General features: G+C 40.3%; 1 protein-coding gene across 1 annotated transcript in view; it reads right to left on the bottom strand.

The window, feature by feature from the left end:
• The window catches only part of SIDT1 (SID1 transmembrane family member 1), a 140,846-nt gene that overhangs the window by 87,342 nt on the left and 35,307 nt on the right, over nt 1–18,197 (bottom strand). Inside the window, exons 2-3 of the mRNA XM_064280572.1 lie at nt 8,785–8,906; nt 7,327–7,497 (exon numbers count right to left, since the gene is read on the bottom strand). Of these exons, the coding sequence (XP_064136642.1) occupies nt 7,327–7,497; nt 8,785–8,906 (293 nt within the window). The remainder of the gene's footprint in view (nt 1–7,326; nt 7,498–8,784; nt 8,907–18,197) is intronic.

Raw genomic sequence — 18,197 nt, 5'->3', positions numbered from 1 at the left:
AAAAATTGGGAGGACAGTTTTAAACAGAAAATAGAAATAGCATCTATTCTGAAGTTGTACAAGTAAGTCACTTAACTTTTCTGGCTGTCAGTTCGCTTGTCTGTGAAAATGGGATGGGTGGACTAAAAAAAAAAAAAAAAAAATTAGATCCCTAAAACTCCTTCCGTTCTTAAAATGATGATTCTAGAAGAAAAATCCCAGAACTTTTCCAAGTATATTGAAGTCTTTCACTCAAAAACATGCAACAGAAATGGGAATGGTAAGAATTTTGAGTTAATTCTTCAGTGTTTCTAGCAATACCTAGAGTCTAGATTTTATCATGGTCCTCATCTCTTGCCCATCACCTTCCTCCTCTGGATTTCTGGACCACCAGCAGGGCTGGCGTGGGACAACGCAGGGCAAGAACTTGCCACAGAGGAAAAGAAACATATCGCAGCTACCATCTCTTCTCAGGCTTATCTTCTTCTTACAAAAGTCCCAGTAACTGTGCACACTCTGAAATGCTCGGAATGTCTGCTCGCTGAGGTCAAGTCACGTTTGAAGAGGTAGCAACAGAAAACAACGTGAGGGAATCGTCTTACAGTTTCACCAGCGTGCAAATTGTCCATTAACACTCGCACAGAGTGTGACCTTACGATTTCAGCTTCACAGAGATCAGTTCTCCAAAGGTCTGATTAACCTTACAGAAAAACGGCCCTACAATTCAAGGACACTACCACCAGGTGACAGCAACTGGTCAAAGCCACACAGGCCAATCGGTAAGGGCAACACTTCTCTGAAGTTCAAATTCTACTCTGTTCAAGTAATCTGCTGCTACTCCCCTCAAATGTTTAACCGTGTATCCCCATAACTTTGAACATCATACATAGATTTTTAAAAATAACTAAAACAATTAAATGTAAGCACCATATTTAGACATTGTGTTACAGTATAGGTTCTCAACTCTGGCTGCACAGTGGAATTAGTTGGGGAACTTGAAAAAATATACATACCAATGCCCACACCTCTTCCCTGGAGACTCTTATTTAATTGGTCTGGGTGGATCTTATCCACCAGAGAATATTTTTCTGCATATTTTTGTTTCTTTTTAGTTTCTTGGCTCTTGAAATGATAACCTATTTCAACACCAGATTTAACAAAGGGACCTGGAAAACAATTGTGATTATTCCTCCATCGTTCTGACCATTAATTCATCTAATCTCTCCACCTGTCTCTATGGGTCTATTACTATGTCAAGGAGTACTGAGGAGACCAAGATAAATATTTGACACCTATGAGTAGCTCCACTGGCTATAGGCCTTTTTATAAACAGCCTTAGGAAAGTTAAAGAAAGCTTTATAATGGAACAGAACATTCTGATTAGAAAAATCAGCTGTGAAAAAGTAACACGTGCTATTTTAAAATTTTCTGATTTTAATCTTTTTTTGTGTTTTATTGTACTTTAGATGAAGGTTTACAGAGCAAATTAGTTTCTCATTAAACTATTAATACACATCTTGCTTTGTGACACCATTGCCAACTCCTCCACAAGGTTGCCCCTCACAACCTTGGGTTCACCGTTACCAGCTTTCCTGTCCCCATCTGCCTTCTTTCCCCTGCCCCCGGGCTTGTCTGTGCATTTAACCTCCTTTTGTTTGATGGGCTTGTCTAACCTTTGGCTGACGGCTGAACCTCAGGGGGAACTTTGATTCTGAGCTAAAAGGGTGTTCAGGGGCCATACTCTTGGAATTTCTCCAGTCTCTGTCAAACCAGTAAGTCTAGTCTTTTTTTTTGTGAGTTGAATTTTGTTCTATATTTTTCTCCAGCTCTGCCCGGGACCCTCTATTGTGATCCCTGTCACAGCAGTCATTGGTGGTAGCCGGGCACTATTCAGTTGTGCTGGACTCAGTCTGGTGCAGGTTATAGTACTTGTGGTCCATTAGTCCTTTGGATTAATCTTTCCCTTTTGACTGGTTTTCTTTATTCTGTCTTGCTCCAGACGGGGGGACAGGTGGAGTATCTTAGATGGTCATTCGCAAGCTTTTAAGACCCCAGATGCTACTCACGAAAGTTGTTGGTGGTGTTGTTAGATGCCGTCAGGTTGGTTCCAACTAATAGCAACCCTGTGTACCACAGAACGAAACACTGCTCAGTCCTGCCCCATGCTCAACAATCGTTTTTATGCTTGAGCCCATTGTTGAAGCCACTGTATCAATCCATCTTGCTGAGGGTCTTCCTCAAAGGGTCTTCCAATGTAGGATGTAGAACATATTCCTTATAGCTGTTTATACCAGTTGGGTTAAATATCCCCCGAGACCATAGTCTTCAGCCTCTGCCCAGTAATTTGGTCCCTCAGGGAGTTTGGATGTCTCTGTGAAGCTTCCATGACCTTGTCTTAGTGAAGTTTTGCTGGATTCCCCAGAATTGTGTGCTGTCTCGCCCTTCACCAAAGTTACCACTTATCTATTGTCTATTTCCCCACACCTCACCTCCCTAGTAACAAAGAATTTCACGAATTTTTATAATAGTGGTCTCATACAGTATTTGTCCTCTTGTGATTGACTTATTACACTCAGCACAATGCCCTCCAGTTGATCCATGTTGTGAGACGTTTTGAAGATTTATCATTTTTCTTTATTGTTGCGGAGTATTCCATTGTGTGTATGCACTATAAGTTGTTTATCCATTCCTCTGTAGATGGGCACTTAGGTTGTTTCTATCTTTTTGTTATTGTGAATTTGGTGGAATGAACATGGGTGTGCATATGCCTATTTGTGTGATGGCTGTTATTTCTCTAGGATAAAAAAATTTTTTTTTTTTTTATATTCCTAGGAGTGGGAATGCTGGATCGTATATTTCTATTTCTAGCTTTTTAAGGAAGCACCATATCGTTTTCCAAAATGGTTGTACCATTTTACATCCCAACCAGCAGTGCATTAAGAGTTCCAAGCTCCCCACAGCCTCTCCAACATTTGTTATTTTCTGTTTTTTTGATTTGTGCCAGTAATGTCGGGGTAAGATGGTATCTCATTATAGTTTTGATTTGCGTTTCTCTAATGGCTAGTGATCTCAAGCATTTCCTCATGTGTCTGTTAGCTGCCTGAATGTCTTCTTTGGTGAAGTGTCAAATTCAGGGCATCAGCTCCAGAGGAAGGCTTACTGTCTCTGTTGGCTCTGGAGGAAGGTCCTTCTCGTCAGTCTTCCCCTGGACTATCAGCTTCTCCACGCAGGAACCCCGGGTCTGAAGGATGAGCTCTGCTCCTGGCACTGGTTTCTGGGTGGTATGAGGTCCCCCTCTCTGTGCTTGCTTCCCTTTCCTTTTATCTCTTGTAAGATAAAAGGTGGTGCAGGCCACGCCCTGGGGAAACGGCCTTTACATTGGATCAGGGATATGACCTTAGTAAGGGTGTTACAATCCCACTCCAATACACTTTAACATAAAATTACAATCACAAAATGGAGAACAACCACACAATACTGGAAATTATGGCCTGAGCAAGTTGACACATATTTTTGGGGGACACAATTCAATCCATGAGAATACGCTTTGCCCGTTTTTTAATTAGATTATTTGTCCTTTTGTTGTAGAGGTGTTGGATTTTCCTATAGCTTTGAGAAATTAGGCCTTTGTCAGATTTGTCATAGCCAAATTTTCTTTCTCAGTCTGTAGGTTCTCTTTTGGTGAAGCCTTTTGATGAGCATAAATGTTTAACTTTTAGAAGATCCCAGATATCTAGCTTATCTTCTGGTATTTGTGTATTGTTAGTTACAGTTTGTATACTATTTATGCTGTGTATTAGGACTTCTAGTGTTGACCCTATTTTTTCTTCTATGATCTTTATAGTTTTTGGTTTTATATTCAGGTCTTTGATCAATTTTGAATTAATTTTTGTGTATACTGTGAGGTATGGGCCCTGTTTCATTTTGTTACAGAAAGACATCCAGTTTTGCCAGCATCATTTGTTATAAAGACTGTCTTTTCCCCATTTGATGAACTTTGGGCCTTTGCTGAAGATCAGGTGACCGTAGGTGGATGGATTTACATCTGGGTTCTCAATTCTGTTCCATTGGTCAATGTGTCTGTCGTTGTGTCAGTACCAGGCTGTTTTGACTACCATAGCTGTATAGTAGGTTTTGAGGTCAGGTTCTGTGACTCCTTCTACTTTATTCTTTTTCTTCAGTAGTGCTTTGCTTATCTGGGGCCTCTTTCCTTTCCGTGTAACGATTAGTTTTTCCATCTTTTTAAAGAATGCTGTTGGTTTTAGGTTGAGATTGCATTGTATTTGTAGATTACTTTGTGTACAATTGACATTTTCACAACGTTGAGTCTACCTATCCATGAGCATGGTATATTTTTCCATTTATGTAGGTCTCCTTTGGTTTTTTGCAGTAGTGTTTTGTAGTTTTCTTTGTATAGGTCTTTAAAATCCCTGGTTAGATTTATTCCTAAATTTTTTTTTTTAGGAGCTATTATAAATGGTGTTTTAGTATCACCCATTCAAAATATTTTCTAGCTTTCATTTGTAATTTTTTCTTTGATCCATAAGTTATACAGAAGCAGATTAATTTTCAAATATTTGAGGGATTTTCTAGTCATCATTTTTGTAGTTGATTTCTAGAAAAATTCTGTATACTATGAATGATTTCAGTCCTTTGACATTCATTGAGGCACATGCATTAGAGCGCAGCAAGTTTCGTAAATGTTCCGTGTGCACTTCAGAAGGATGGGTATTCTGTCATTTGGAGATGCAGTTTCCTAAATACATTAAATAGATCAAGTTTGTTAATCATGTTGTTCTGATCTCTATCAGGGGCTGACAAACTTTTCCTTAGAGAGCCAGACAGTAAATATTTCAGGCTTGCAGGCCATGCAGTCTCTGTTCCAACTACTCAATTTCACCACTGTAACATGACAGCAGCCACAAACAACATGTAAAGAAATGGATGTGGCTGTGTTCCAGTAAGAATTTATTTGCCAGATGGTCAGCCAGTGGGCCATAGTTTGCTGATGCCTGTTCTATCAAATTGCTGTATATATTTTCAAGAATTTTTGATCTATTTATTCTATCCGTAGAGTCTTTTGTATTAGATTCTATAGAGAAGTCTTTCACAAAAATTGTAAATTTGTCCAATTCTCCAATATTTTAATCTGTGTTACTAGATGCATACAAATTTAGAATTTTAAAGTCTTCCTGGTGATAGATTCTTTTATAAATTTGAAATGTCCCTCTACCTCTAATAATACTTCTTGCCCTAAGGACTACTTTGTATAATATTGATACAGCTACTCCAACTTTCTTTTGGTTAGTTCAGCATGGTGTTTTTTTTATTATCCTTTTATTTATAACATTTATATGTTCTTTTAAGGTTGAACTCTTGTAAGCAACATATATTTACTTTCCTTTTTTTCTAAATCCCATTTGACATTCTTAATCTTTTATTTTGGATATTTTTGTCCATATATATTTAATATAAACCCAGAACCCAGTGCCGTTGAGTCAATTCCAACTCATAGCGACCCTATTGAATATATTACCATTATTTCTTAACCTAGAAATTTTCTTTCAGCTCCTTGAAAAACGTTATTCCATTATCTTCTGGCTTCTATTAAACAGTTGCTCACCCATTTTATTTGCCCACCCATTGAATATAATGTGTCATTTTTCTCTGGCTGCTTTAAAAAATTCTCTGTATCTTTAATTTTCAGCAGTTTTATGGTTTCCTTCTTGGGGTTTATAGTGCTTCCTGAAAGTGTAGCTCGATGTTCTTTGGTCAGTTTGAAGAAATTTCTCAGGTACTGTCTCCTCACATATTGCTTCTGCTCTGTTCTCTTTTCTTCCTTTCCAAGGATAGTGTTTTGTTCTTTTTTTCTCCCTACTCTTGGAAAAGTGTACAAAAGTATCCATTTGTGACACTGATATGATCTTGTCCAGAGTAAATGTGTGTTTTTCATTGGGTGAATCTAAACATTGATTCCCCTTCCGAGACTCTTTTGCTTCTGGCCCAAAGTTCTGAGAGGCCCAGGACAAGGGTTGTTTTCTCAAGTACAGTTTCTGTTCCTGAGCTCTCTTCTTTCTTGTTTCAAAAAGCCCATACGTTTTAGTGAAGCTGAGTCTGGACCTGTGGGCACAAAGACTTGCACCCACCTGGTGCCAGCCGCCACCCGAAGCAATTCTCACACCCACAGTCTCCAGGATTCTCACCTACAGAAGGCCAGAGCCCCAGAAGGGTGGGTGGCAAAAGGAAACAGCAGCCAGGAGCTTGCCTGAATTTTCTTATTGATTTGTAGGAGTTCTTTATATATTCTGCACAAACATATGAGCCTGTTGTCAGTTATGTGTGTTGTATATTCTCATTGTTTATGGATTGCCCTTTTGTCCTCTGAATGGTGCCCTGTGATGAGTAGAAATTATAATCTTATATAACCAATTTAGCAATATTTTCTTCTAAAATTTACTTAAAACACTCAGAGGGGAGGAATGGTTTGAACTCTTTGAGAAGTCTTACAGTAGGCAAGGGAAGAAATTTCCCTAAAGTTTATGGCCTTATTAAGAAATAACCTCAGCCTTTCTGTTAAAATTTTCACATAGATTTACACTGTTTTTGTTGTTTTCAAGAGTAGCCTCTGGCAGTGAACAGATCCCTTGCAGATGATGCCTCAAACTGAATTTATTGTATTCCACCTGTAATATAAACAATTTCAGGTAGTGTATCCCAACTGATTTAGTTTCAAAGGATAGTGGCGAGAAGGAAAAAAGTCATTAGTTTTTGCACAAACGACAAAGCCACATAATTATTTTCTACCTACATATATTCTTAAGTTGGAAGAAGAAAATAAGGATAGAAAAAATAGCTTAAGGTCTTCCATAAATAATAATAAAAAATTCTTCAGGACAGTGGCTGTGGTTGGTAACACAAAAGTAGCCAGTCATCAGTGGCTCTTGGCTGGACTACACCGACCTCTGGGGCAGATACACCTGTGCGGTCAGCTGCTCTTACTCTCTGCACCAGGCCCCTGTTGTTGTCGTTGGGTGCTGTCCAGTGATTCTGACTTATAGCAACCCTATAGGACAGGGTAGAACTGCCCCATAGGGTTTCCAAGGCTGTAATCTTTACAGAAGCAGGCTGCCACATCTTTCTCCCGTGCACCAGTCCCCTCCTTTCTCTGTATTGCATAGATCAGGGCCCTGCTGTCCAGCAATGGGCAGGAGAGTTCAGGAGGTGGTAACGTAATATACTAAGTGGATAAATTCTTTCTAGAGTGTCAATCCATAAGGGTGGAAGCTGGATTGATTATAGGGAGAGCAGAGGAATAAGGAGAGAAAGGCCACACTGAGTTCTGCTTACCGGAGCTGAAAGTGCTTGATCTTGGTGACCAGCAGTTTGTACTGGGCACCCTGTGGTGCCATGGATGCTACATCTACAAATATCAGCTGCTCCAAAGGTCCTGTTTCATTGGTTGCTTCTGAGGGACACAAGGTGCGGCTCACTTCCTGGTAGCTGTAACTCCTCTGGTTTCTGCAGTACCCATTGGTGGACAACCCAGCAAGAACAAGAAAGAGCTCAATGAACAGGCACAGAAGGCTATCTCATTTCACTTCTCCTGAAATTTGCTCCCAAGTCCTACGTTTCACATTTCAGTTTGGAGCTGTTGATAGCGATTTTAGAACGAGTGGTGTTGGAGCAGGGCTCTGTGCTATAGTAACAGGACGCGAGGGTAGTTCAGTGCCGTTTAATTCTCGTAAACAGGGTCCACCTTACACTAAAACACCCTGCTAACTCGGTGAGGAAAAAAAATCAGAATTTGAAAGCAAAATGGTGCTGACTAATCAGCCAGCTAATTCTATTTTTCTGCTCTTCAAAATTTTGCTAAAATGAAGTATAAAGAAAATGTCAGAAATCAAGTGAAGGCTATTGGAGTTAGTATTTCAATCTTCAAGTTCCCCAACCTTTAAAAAATTAGTGAACACCATACGATGTGCCCACATCTGTGTGTCCTCTGGGTCTTTTCTTAGTAGTGCGATAGAACCGTGTACGGTTCTCATAGGGTCGCTAAGAGTCAGAATCGACTCGACAGCACTGGGTTGTTGTTGTTGTACAGTTCTCCCTATGAAAATATAAGCTCCAGAGGGCAGGAACTTTGTCCCCAGCACACCTATCACTTAGTGGTGCTCAATAAATGTTACTGAATGAAGAATGCATAAATTCTGTAGGTCCTCGGTGGATGAATCATTATCCCACCACAGCTACAGAACATTCTGGAGAAAATTTAATGCAGAGAAGTCTTCCAGGTACTACAAATCTTAGGCGGAGTGCTTATCTGAAATTGAAAGAAGATGGAAATTGAACAGAGCTAAAAAAAAAAGTGGGGGTAGACACCATAAACTTTGTTCACACTTAAAAAAAAAAAAAAAAAGAAGCCAGTTGTCATGGAGTTGATTCTGACTTGTGGTGACCCCATGTGTGTCAGAGTAGAGCTGTGCTCCTTAGGGGTTTCAAGGACTGATTTTTCAGAAGTAGACCAACAGACCTTTCTTTAGAGCGCCTCTGGGGCAACTCGGACCTCCAACCTTTTGGTTAGCAGCCGAGCCTGTTAGCACCATCCAGGGACAATGTTTATACTTATAGAAAAAAAAAATTTTTTTTTCTATAAGTATGAAAAGAAGAAAAAGTATAGCATGCATAAAATGTCAACTTTCCAAATGTCTGATTTCTCCTTTCATCAGGGAAAAGACCAATACATTTTAGGACACTGAAGGAAACCAAAGATTGTAACGTTCATCATCTGGGGAAAGATCCACTTACAATCCTTGGAAGAGCAGAGGAACCTGCCAGGACAGCACCGCTTTCTGCTGGCGAACCACAACGAGGACTGGGAAATCGAGGTTCTCAGAGGAACTGTTCACATATACCCGCACTGCGTTCACCTGCAAGGCAGGGCAGAGAGAGAGGTTGTGAAAACACACACACACACGCACACGCACGCACACACACACACATGCACACGCACACACACACCATAACTGCCATCTGAGGTTCAGAAAATCTTTCATTTCTGACATTTGCTCCTCACGATTAGTAATCTAAATGCCCCTGCTTTCTTCCCTAATTCCTGTTGTTACCACAGTGGGTCTTAACCTTGACTGCACACTGAAATCACCAAACAGACAAACATGTGGCTGTCAAGTTGATTCCGACTCTTAGCGACCCTACTGAAATTAGCAAGGACATTTAAAAAATACTGATGCCTGCATCCAGTCCTCTGAGATGCTGATTTAATTGATCTTGGGTGAAGCCAAATTTTGGAGGCTTCAAGTGGCAAGCTGAGGAGTTTGAACTGGATAGTAAACATAATATTTAGATAATGAGCCCCCTCTTAGTTATCTGGTGCTGTTATAACAGAAATATCACAAGTGGATGGCTTTAACAAATAGAAATTTATTCTCTCACAGTCTAGGAGGCTAGAAGTCCAAATTCAGGGTGCCAGCTCCATGGGAAGGCTTTCTCTCTCTGTCAGTCTTTGTCATCAATCTTCCTTTGGTTCTAGGAGTTTCTCAACTCAGGGACCCCAGGTCCAAAGGATGCACTCTGCTCCTGGCTCTTCATTCTTGGTGGTAGGAGGTCCTTATCTCTCTGCTTGCTTCTCTCTCCTTTTATCTCTTGTAAGATAAAAGGTGATATAGGCCACACCCCAGGGAAACTCCCTTTACATCAGATGACATCGCGCCCTAATCCTTTTCAAGATAACCTAATCTTGCCTCATTAACCACAGGCAGAGATTAGGATTTACAACACATAAGACAATTACATCAGATCACAAAAGGGAGGACAATCACACTGTACTGGGGATTATAGCCTACCCAAGTTGACACATATTTTTTGGGGACCTAATTCAATCCATGACAAGCCCAGAACAGAAAAAGGAAGAAACTGATGTGCTTTTCTTCTCATTTGAATACAAATGCTAAAGATACCAATGTCTTTTTAATAAAAAGACCTATAAGAGCCTTGATAGGTGACAGAAAAACTTTGATTTTGGTTTGGGAAATGACTGTGCTGCAAACCAAAATGCTGTTGCAATGTCTCATTAAAGCCTAACAGATGGCTCGGTGCCTCCACCATCGACGCATCAGGAGCCCCACAGCCACAAACACCATGGTGCTCATTCTTTTTTTCTTTGCCCTGCTCCAAGGTATAAATTGATTTCCGACTCAAAATGGTTTTTCATATCAGCAGCTCCATGGTTCCTTCAGAATACACATGTTAACCCAAGGATTTAACCCTATCATGGCTATTTTTTTAAAAACAGGGAACTGAACTGTGACCCTGGATCTAGAGGGAGGTATTTGATATCTTCTCTTGATTTTTAGAATACTGTGGGCAACTTGGAAGAGGACAAAATAGACAAAAAGGTAAAAAAGAAAAAGTGAAATTTGATCTTTCACATGAGAATTTTGTTCTAATGCATTAAAACCTGAGTGTTCTCTTGAAAACTTCTTTACTAAAGGGAAGGGAAATAAGAAAATCCTGAAGTTAAGCCCTGAAGCTCTACCACATATTTGAAATGGAAACTGAGATGAAACAGAGCAGCACAGATAGAAAACATTACCATTTGGTACTTGTATATCATTTTCCTCGGTAAAGCTACTGTTTTGCTTTTTAAATGTTGAAACAGTCCGAGAGCAATTTATTAATTTGATAAGAAGTGCAAGCACACAAAGGGAAGGTTTTTCCTGGGCCTACACTCTAAATGTTTCCATGGAAATTATGCTGCAGCTGATAACTGCCTAAACCGTATCTCCAGTGCAGACCTCTTTCCCAAGCTCTGGATGTCCCATAGGCACCTCATACTCAACATGTCTGAAATAGAACCCATCACTCCTTCATTCCTAACTTTAGTTTCTTCTGAATGCCCTTGCTTGGTGGGTGGTCCCACCATGCAGCCATCCATCCAAGCCTGAGAGCTGAGAGTTGTCTTTGATTGCTACTTATTTTAGGTCCCTCACTCAACGGGTCATCAAGCTTTACTGCTTCTATCTCCTTAGTGTGGTCCGTATCCAGGTCTCCACTCTACCCCCATGGACAGTCTCATAGTTCACGGCTTCATCACTTGTGACCCTTTTTAGCAGCCCTCTATCTATCTTCTTATCTCCAGGACTGCACTCCCCCTAAGATGCCAGTTTCATTTAAAAAGATTTTTAGTGCCTCTGGGAATTTTCAGATTTACAAAGTAAATTTACAAAGTAAAGAGAAGAGTGAACTTTCATATATTTATCATCCATCTTTAATACTCATTAACAAACATATCATTTTATTTCATTTATATTCCCTGTTTCCCACTCAATCTCCCACTGGGTTATTTTAAAGTAAATTCCAAATATCATATCATTTCATTTGTAAAGAGTCAATATATATGTCTAACTGATAAGGCTTCTTTTTAATATAAACACAATACCATTATCCCACCTAATAAAATTAATAATAATTTCTTAAAATTAATATCTGGGCAGTGTTTGAATTTCTTCAACTGTTTCAAAAATTGCTTTTTTTAATTAAAAAAACTGAGTAGAAACATGATGCAGCATTGCATTTGGTTGCTAGTCTTTTGAATTTCTTTTAGTCTAAAGGCACTCCTTCTTTTAGTTTACCTGGCTGGCTCATCTAGGAATCTACCAACTCCATCTCTGGAATTCCCAGGGCTGGCCGAATGAAGCAGTCTCTCTTTTGAGATGTGTAACACAAATGTTCACCAGCATTACACAGTACCTGGTTTAGAAGATGCATTGAACTAAAAGAATCAAACTCATTGCTGTTAAGTTGATTCCGACTCATAGCAACCCTATAGGACAGAGTGGAACTGCCCCATAGGGTTTCTAAGGCTGTAAATCTTCATGGAAGCAGACTGACACATCTTTCTCCTGTGGAGTGGCTGGTGGGTTTGAACCGCTGACCTTTCAGTTAGCAGTCGAGCGCTTTAACCACCAAGCAACCAGGGCTCCAGAGAACACATTAACCCCCCAAAAAACCTGTTGCCGTCGAGTTGATTCCAACTCATAGTGACCGTATAGAACAGAGTAGAATTGTCCAATAGGGCTTCCAAGGAGCGGTTGGTGGATTCAAACTGCTAATATTTTGATTAATAGCCAAGCTCTCAACCACTGCGCCACCAGGGCTCCAGAGGACATTAAAAAAAAAAAAATAGTCTGGATTAAATCTACAACAATTGGAACGGCGAGAAGACCTGAGGAAAGCTGTGAAATAGCTAAGCTTCATCTTGAGCTTCTCTGCTTCCCTTTTCATTATCTAGGGTGCAAACTCTTCCACCTTTGTGCCAGAGGGGATTTCCCTAAAGTTTTTCTGACTTTGCTCTAAGGCAGTGATTTTCACATTTTAGCATGCACGTTAACAATTCAAATCCCTCAAGCCCACCCCCAGCATTTCTGATTCAACAGACCGGGAATGGGACTTAGAAATACAAGTTTTTAACAAGCACACTGGGTGATTCTGAAGCGCATGGCTTGGAACCTACACTTTTGGAAGTAATGTTCCAAAGAAACCACCTAAAGGATTTCTCCAGAGATGATCCCTTTTGTCAGCAACTCCCCAACTGCCCAGGATTACAGGATGTACAACCATGAGATTACCAGCGATACCAGCACATCTGGAAGCTGTTGTTTGGCAGAGAGAAGGCCTGCCAGAGGACAGTAGAATGGATAGATGGCTAACACCTTTATCGCCATTACACTGTTCATCTCCACACCCTAATTCTATTTCTGGTCTGCCTCTTGTAATCTACTTATTTTTATTATTATTATTATATAATAATGACCTTACTAGCTATAATAAAAACAAACTCAGAGATACTGGTATAATAAATTGCAAAAAACGATATTACAGTAGGGGAGAGACACCGGGCAATTTTTCAAGATGAACGGATAATGTATTATCCCCAAGTAAGCAAAGCGCCCTGTTCAGAATCTGCTTTGCCTTTCCAGAGGCTAATGGGCAGCTGAGAAAATTGGATTACTTTCGTGGCAGTGAAGTAACCTGTGTAAAGACAAAACTAAATGAAGGACAGAGTATTCACCATGCCTCATGATACCCACACCTTGTAACAGATCATTTTTAATAGCCAAGATTTTCCCTCCTGTTGCTTCTTCCTGTTGTCATGACAACAGAAGCAATTTTATCACATAGATTTTTTTTTCTTCCTATGTTTACCACACGCAGAGAATCACATTACAGCTAAGAGAGAATTATTTAAATACTTCCACCCCTGATATTAGATAGATCACTATTATAAAAGGTCTTAAAGCTTAGAGAGTCCCTTTTTAATCTTTCAGACCATGTCAGCAGGGAAAAGGTCAAAACTTTAAGACTATGTCCCTGTTGTACAAAAAGGATAAATATGAGGTTAATTCAAATCTAGTTTATTTTTGCTAAAATAGTGAGGCTGTAGACTCTATTAGTTACAAGATCAGATTAAAAGTCAGAGATTATTGGTTTTTATTATTAACCACATCATTGTTTTCCTGTGTGCTCTTGAAAAACTGACTCCTCTTATAAAACAGATGCAACAATATTTGCCAAGAGTTCTTTTCCCTAATGTGTAACTGTTCACTAGGTATCTTTCCTTCCTTTCTTCCCACTTTCCCTTCCTCCCTCCAACATCCATCAAACATTTACTGAGGGTCTACCCTGAGTCAGGATGTATGGTAGGTGCTAGAGATAAGCTGAAGGAAACCCTGTCCTCTAGGAGCTCGTGATCTAGTCAGAGGAACAAAATCAAAACCCACCAATAAGAGCATATGATGAGTATTGTGGTAGCGATATGAGCAGGTGCTGTGGGCACACAGAGGAGAAAGTGGCTACTACCCGTGTGGAGGAGTCAAGGGAAGCAACACAGGCCAGTCAGTCATCTCCTAAATTGTAGTCAAGTTGAGCTCTTCCACATAGGTCCTGTCGTTGCCTGCTTAATGCACACGACCTTGACTTACAGTGCTAGAGAACCATACCTCTGAGAATGTACTCAGGAGATCTTCTAGTCCAACCTTCCAATTTACAGATGAGGACCTCGAGACATAGAGATGATGGGATTTTCCCAAGAATATTAAGCTATAAAAGAAGCATGGTTAGAACCCAAGTTTCCTGCATCCCAGTCTCCACACAATGCTTGGTCAGAACATGCTGTCATCACTATCTTGGATCCCTGGCTCCAATGAACACCACCATGGATACAGGTTTCTCCTATTATTCCAAGATGAAATTAAGAAACTATGTAATAAACCAAAGGAAGAGATAAGCTACAGACTAGGAGGCATTATTTGTACATATAAAACAGAAAATATTAGCATTGGGAGTATATAAAGAATCCTTAAAACTCATCAGGAACACATAACAATGCAACAGAACAAATGGACAAAGGATACAAGCAACAACTGAAGAGGAGAAAGAATGACCAAAGTACATGTGAAGAGATGTTCAGTGTTTTACATTCACTAGAAAAATAAAGCCTCCAAAGTGTGACAACACCATGTTGGCAAGGATGTAAAGAAATAACTCTCATATATTACTTTGGTACCACCACTTTGGAGAGGAATTTGACTATATCTCTGAAGATGAATTCACATTTCATTCCATCCCTTACATCCCTAAGTTTATACCCAAGAAAAACTCTGTAATATATGCACAAAGAATCATGAACAAGAATGTTCATTGCAAGCCTTGGTTGCTAAAATAAAATTCGGGAGGGATCTAAACAGCAACAAAAGTGAAATAATAACCCCCTCCAAAAAAAAACCAAACCCATTACCATCGAGTCCATTCCATCTCATAGGACTATAAATAAATAAATTGTATTCATATAGTGAAATGCTATGTAACCTGACCCTATGAATGCCAGTAAATTTCCATTAGTCAAAGACAACTACCTTAAATCAGCCCAAGTCAGATTTGGCCCACCCCGCATGCGCAGAAGGGCCAGCTGTGACCATTAGTTGGCCTCAAAAGTGGATGCAGCAACAGGTGGAACAAATCAAAAGGAAAATCATCATCTGGACCCTATTCCAAAGCAAGAGGTCCAATATGATCTATACCACATCCTGTTTCCGGGCAGCCATAATTCCTGTAAGGTCTTCCCTACGCAGTCCTTCTAGAATTTTCCCTCTCCAGAATGCCTTCGTGGCTGCCATCCTGCTGCCCAAATCACATATAAGCCCTGCTTCCCCATAGCTCCGGAAGTTGGATCTGAGGAGCTCCCTCCCAGCTCCTTGCTCACACATTGCAATGAATTTACTTTCTCTTTCTTAAAGACCAGTGTCCAGATCACCGGCAAGTCTGAGCATGCCGGACAGGACCAGCCTTTCCAGGTTCAGCAACAGCTATTCAAAAAAAAAAAAAAAATCTATTGCCATCAAGTTGATTCCGACTCATAGCGACCCTATAAGACAGAGTAGAATTGCCCCATAGGGTTTCCAAGGAGCACCTCATGGATTCGAAATGCTGACCTTTTGGTTAGCAGCCGTAGCTCTTAACCACTATGCCACCAGGGTTTCCAGCAACAGCTATACAGTGTTTAAAAATGAATGAACTAGAGCTTTACTGTGTTTAAAAATGAATGAACTAGAATATGGATCAGTATGAATAAATCTCAAGAAGATAATATTAAGAGAAAGTACCAGTTGCCGAAGGATACCTAGTGCATAATTCTATTTATGTAAACTTTGTACACAAGCAAAACAATATATTTTTGATATATACAGAAATGATAAACACCAAATTTAAGATAATGGCTTTCAAGAGCTTTGAAGGATCTGAGATCTTACCTTACTGATCACAGTTTCATGGATGCTGGTTGAAGGCACAAGACTTGTAGGTCAAAATGCTTTGTGACTCACATCACAGCAGGCAGCATTAGCAGATCCTCTCGCCCCAGATGCCACGAAGGTGACACAAATGGGCCCAGATGGATGCTGACACATGCAGTGAGTTATGTTACAACAGAGGAGCCCTGAGTTTAGGGAACCCAATTTTTTACAATGGGCAGCGAGCCTGCCTGGCTTTTGTTCCAGAGAGAGACCCTCTGTATTTCCAAGTCCGTTTGCTATAGAGTCATTCTTGAAACCATGGTATAGAACAAATTTTAGTTCTTCCCTGTAGGATATGCAGAAACACAAGACACTGTCTCACCAGAATAGAATCAGGGCCGAGGTAAATAGGGAACTTGAATGGTGTTTTTATTTCTTAAGCTGAATGGTAGGTACATAGGTGTTGGTTACATTATCTTCTATACTTGTTTATATGTCTAAAATATTTCATAATAGTGATAAAAAAAAAAAGAAGGTTTGATAGGCTAGACTTTGTGTTTGCTCATGTATAAGAGAAAACCCCATCTTACACAGGCTCTTTGTTATTCAGGGATGTGGCAAACACATAGTCCCCACAACACACACTTACTGTTCTCTTGATTTGTTTTGTCGTCATCTATCTCTACTCTGGAGCCCTAGTAGCGCAGTGGTTAAGGGCTCGGCTGCTAACCAAAAGGTCTGGCAGTTCAAATCCACCAACAGCTCCTTGGAAAACTTATGGAGCAGTTCTACTCTGTCCTATAGGGTCACTATGAATTGGAATTGACTCAGTGGCAAAGGGTTTGTTTTTTGGTTTTGTTATCTTTAGTGCTGGACCTGACTTCATTGACTATGATTATACTGATCATTGATTATAAGGTATATTGATCATTGATTATGATATTGTTTATCACACACACAAAAGGAAACTATATTTTAGGATGGGTGTTTAAGAAACACTGGCTATTATTAGCTGCTTCCCTTTTTGTCTTAGCCATCTCGGGTGTAGAACGGTGCACTGTCTATGGCCTCATTAACACGGCTCTACCCTGGAAAAGAAATACACTCAGGGGACCCATAAAGCTAGTACTGCAGCAAACAGTAACATGTTAGCCTAGATTCTGTACTATTAAGTTTGCAGGGTTTTTAAGCAAGAAAATCATTCTCCAAGACTCTGTTCCTGCCCCTGACTTGAACTGAGCTTCTCTCCAGCTCGTGCCCACTTGCCAAGGTTCTTCATGTGTGCTGTGTCTCGCAGCTGGGCTGAGTGAGCAGGCCTGCTGGGAGAGTTCATGTGACCACCGTATGAAAACAGCGGCCCCTAAGCAGCGCAGCCCTTGCAGTTCTGTATCCTGTCTCGTTGCTGTTGTTAGGTGCCGTCGAGTCGGTTCCGACTCATAGCAACCCTATGCACAACAGATTGAAACACTGCCCGGTCCTGCGCCATCCTCACAATCCTTGTTATACTTGAGCTCATTGTTGCAGCCACTGTCAATCCACCTCGTTGAGGGTCTTCCTCTTTTCTGCTGACCCTGTACTTTGCCAAACATGACTCATCCCTCCTGACAACATGTCCAAAGTATGTAAGATGCAGCCTCGCCATCCTTGCTTCTAAGAAGCATTCTGATTGTACTTCTTCCAAGACAGATTTGTTCGTTCTTCTGGCAGTCCATGGTATATTCATTAGAAGATAGAAAGTCATATTAAAATGAGGCATTTTATCCCAAGCTTTTCATAACTACTGCAGAGAATTGAGCTGTTTCCATCACAGGTTATACATTTTTTTTTTTTTTTTGCCAGTTAACCAATTGCCCTCAAGTTGATTCCGACTCATGGCAACCCCATGTGTGTTTCAGAGTAGAACTGTGCTCCATACTGTATTCAAAGGTTGATTTTTCTGAAGTAGATCTCTGGGCCTTTCTTCCAAGCTTGAGTCCAGGTGGACTCAAACTGCCAACTTTTCAGTTAGCAGCCGAGTATGTTAACTGTTTGCACCATCCAGGAACCCACAGTTTTTTAAGATAAACATTAAAATAATTCCTTATCTTAATAAGGAATTATTGAGGTGTTTATTTAAAATCCCCTCAGTCTTACTCAGTCTTGGAAAACTATCTTCCGTAAATTTATGTAGTAATGAAGAAAGAGATATAGACTTGGATTTTCTCTCTGGTACTAATATCTACTAGCTGGGTGGCCTTGGACAAATCACTTCAACTTTCTGGGTCTCAGTTTCTTCAGCTATAAAATGGGAACAGTGATCCCCACGCTATCCACTTCCCTGAGCTGCTGCATTAATCAAATGATAGGCTACAGCTGATGGTGTTTTGTGACCTGCAGAGCACCAGGCAGAGCTGTCCCACTGGTGCTTTGGGT

Source organism: Loxodonta africana, chromosome 1 (assembly GCF_030014295.1).
Source record: "Loxodonta africana isolate mLoxAfr1 chromosome 1, mLoxAfr1.hap2, whole genome shotgun sequence".
Lineage (NCBI taxonomy): Eukaryota > Metazoa > Chordata > Mammalia > Proboscidea > Elephantidae > Loxodonta > Loxodonta africana.
Note: the sequence above shows the minus strand (reverse complement) of the source record. Positions and strands in the feature narration are given on the sequence as shown.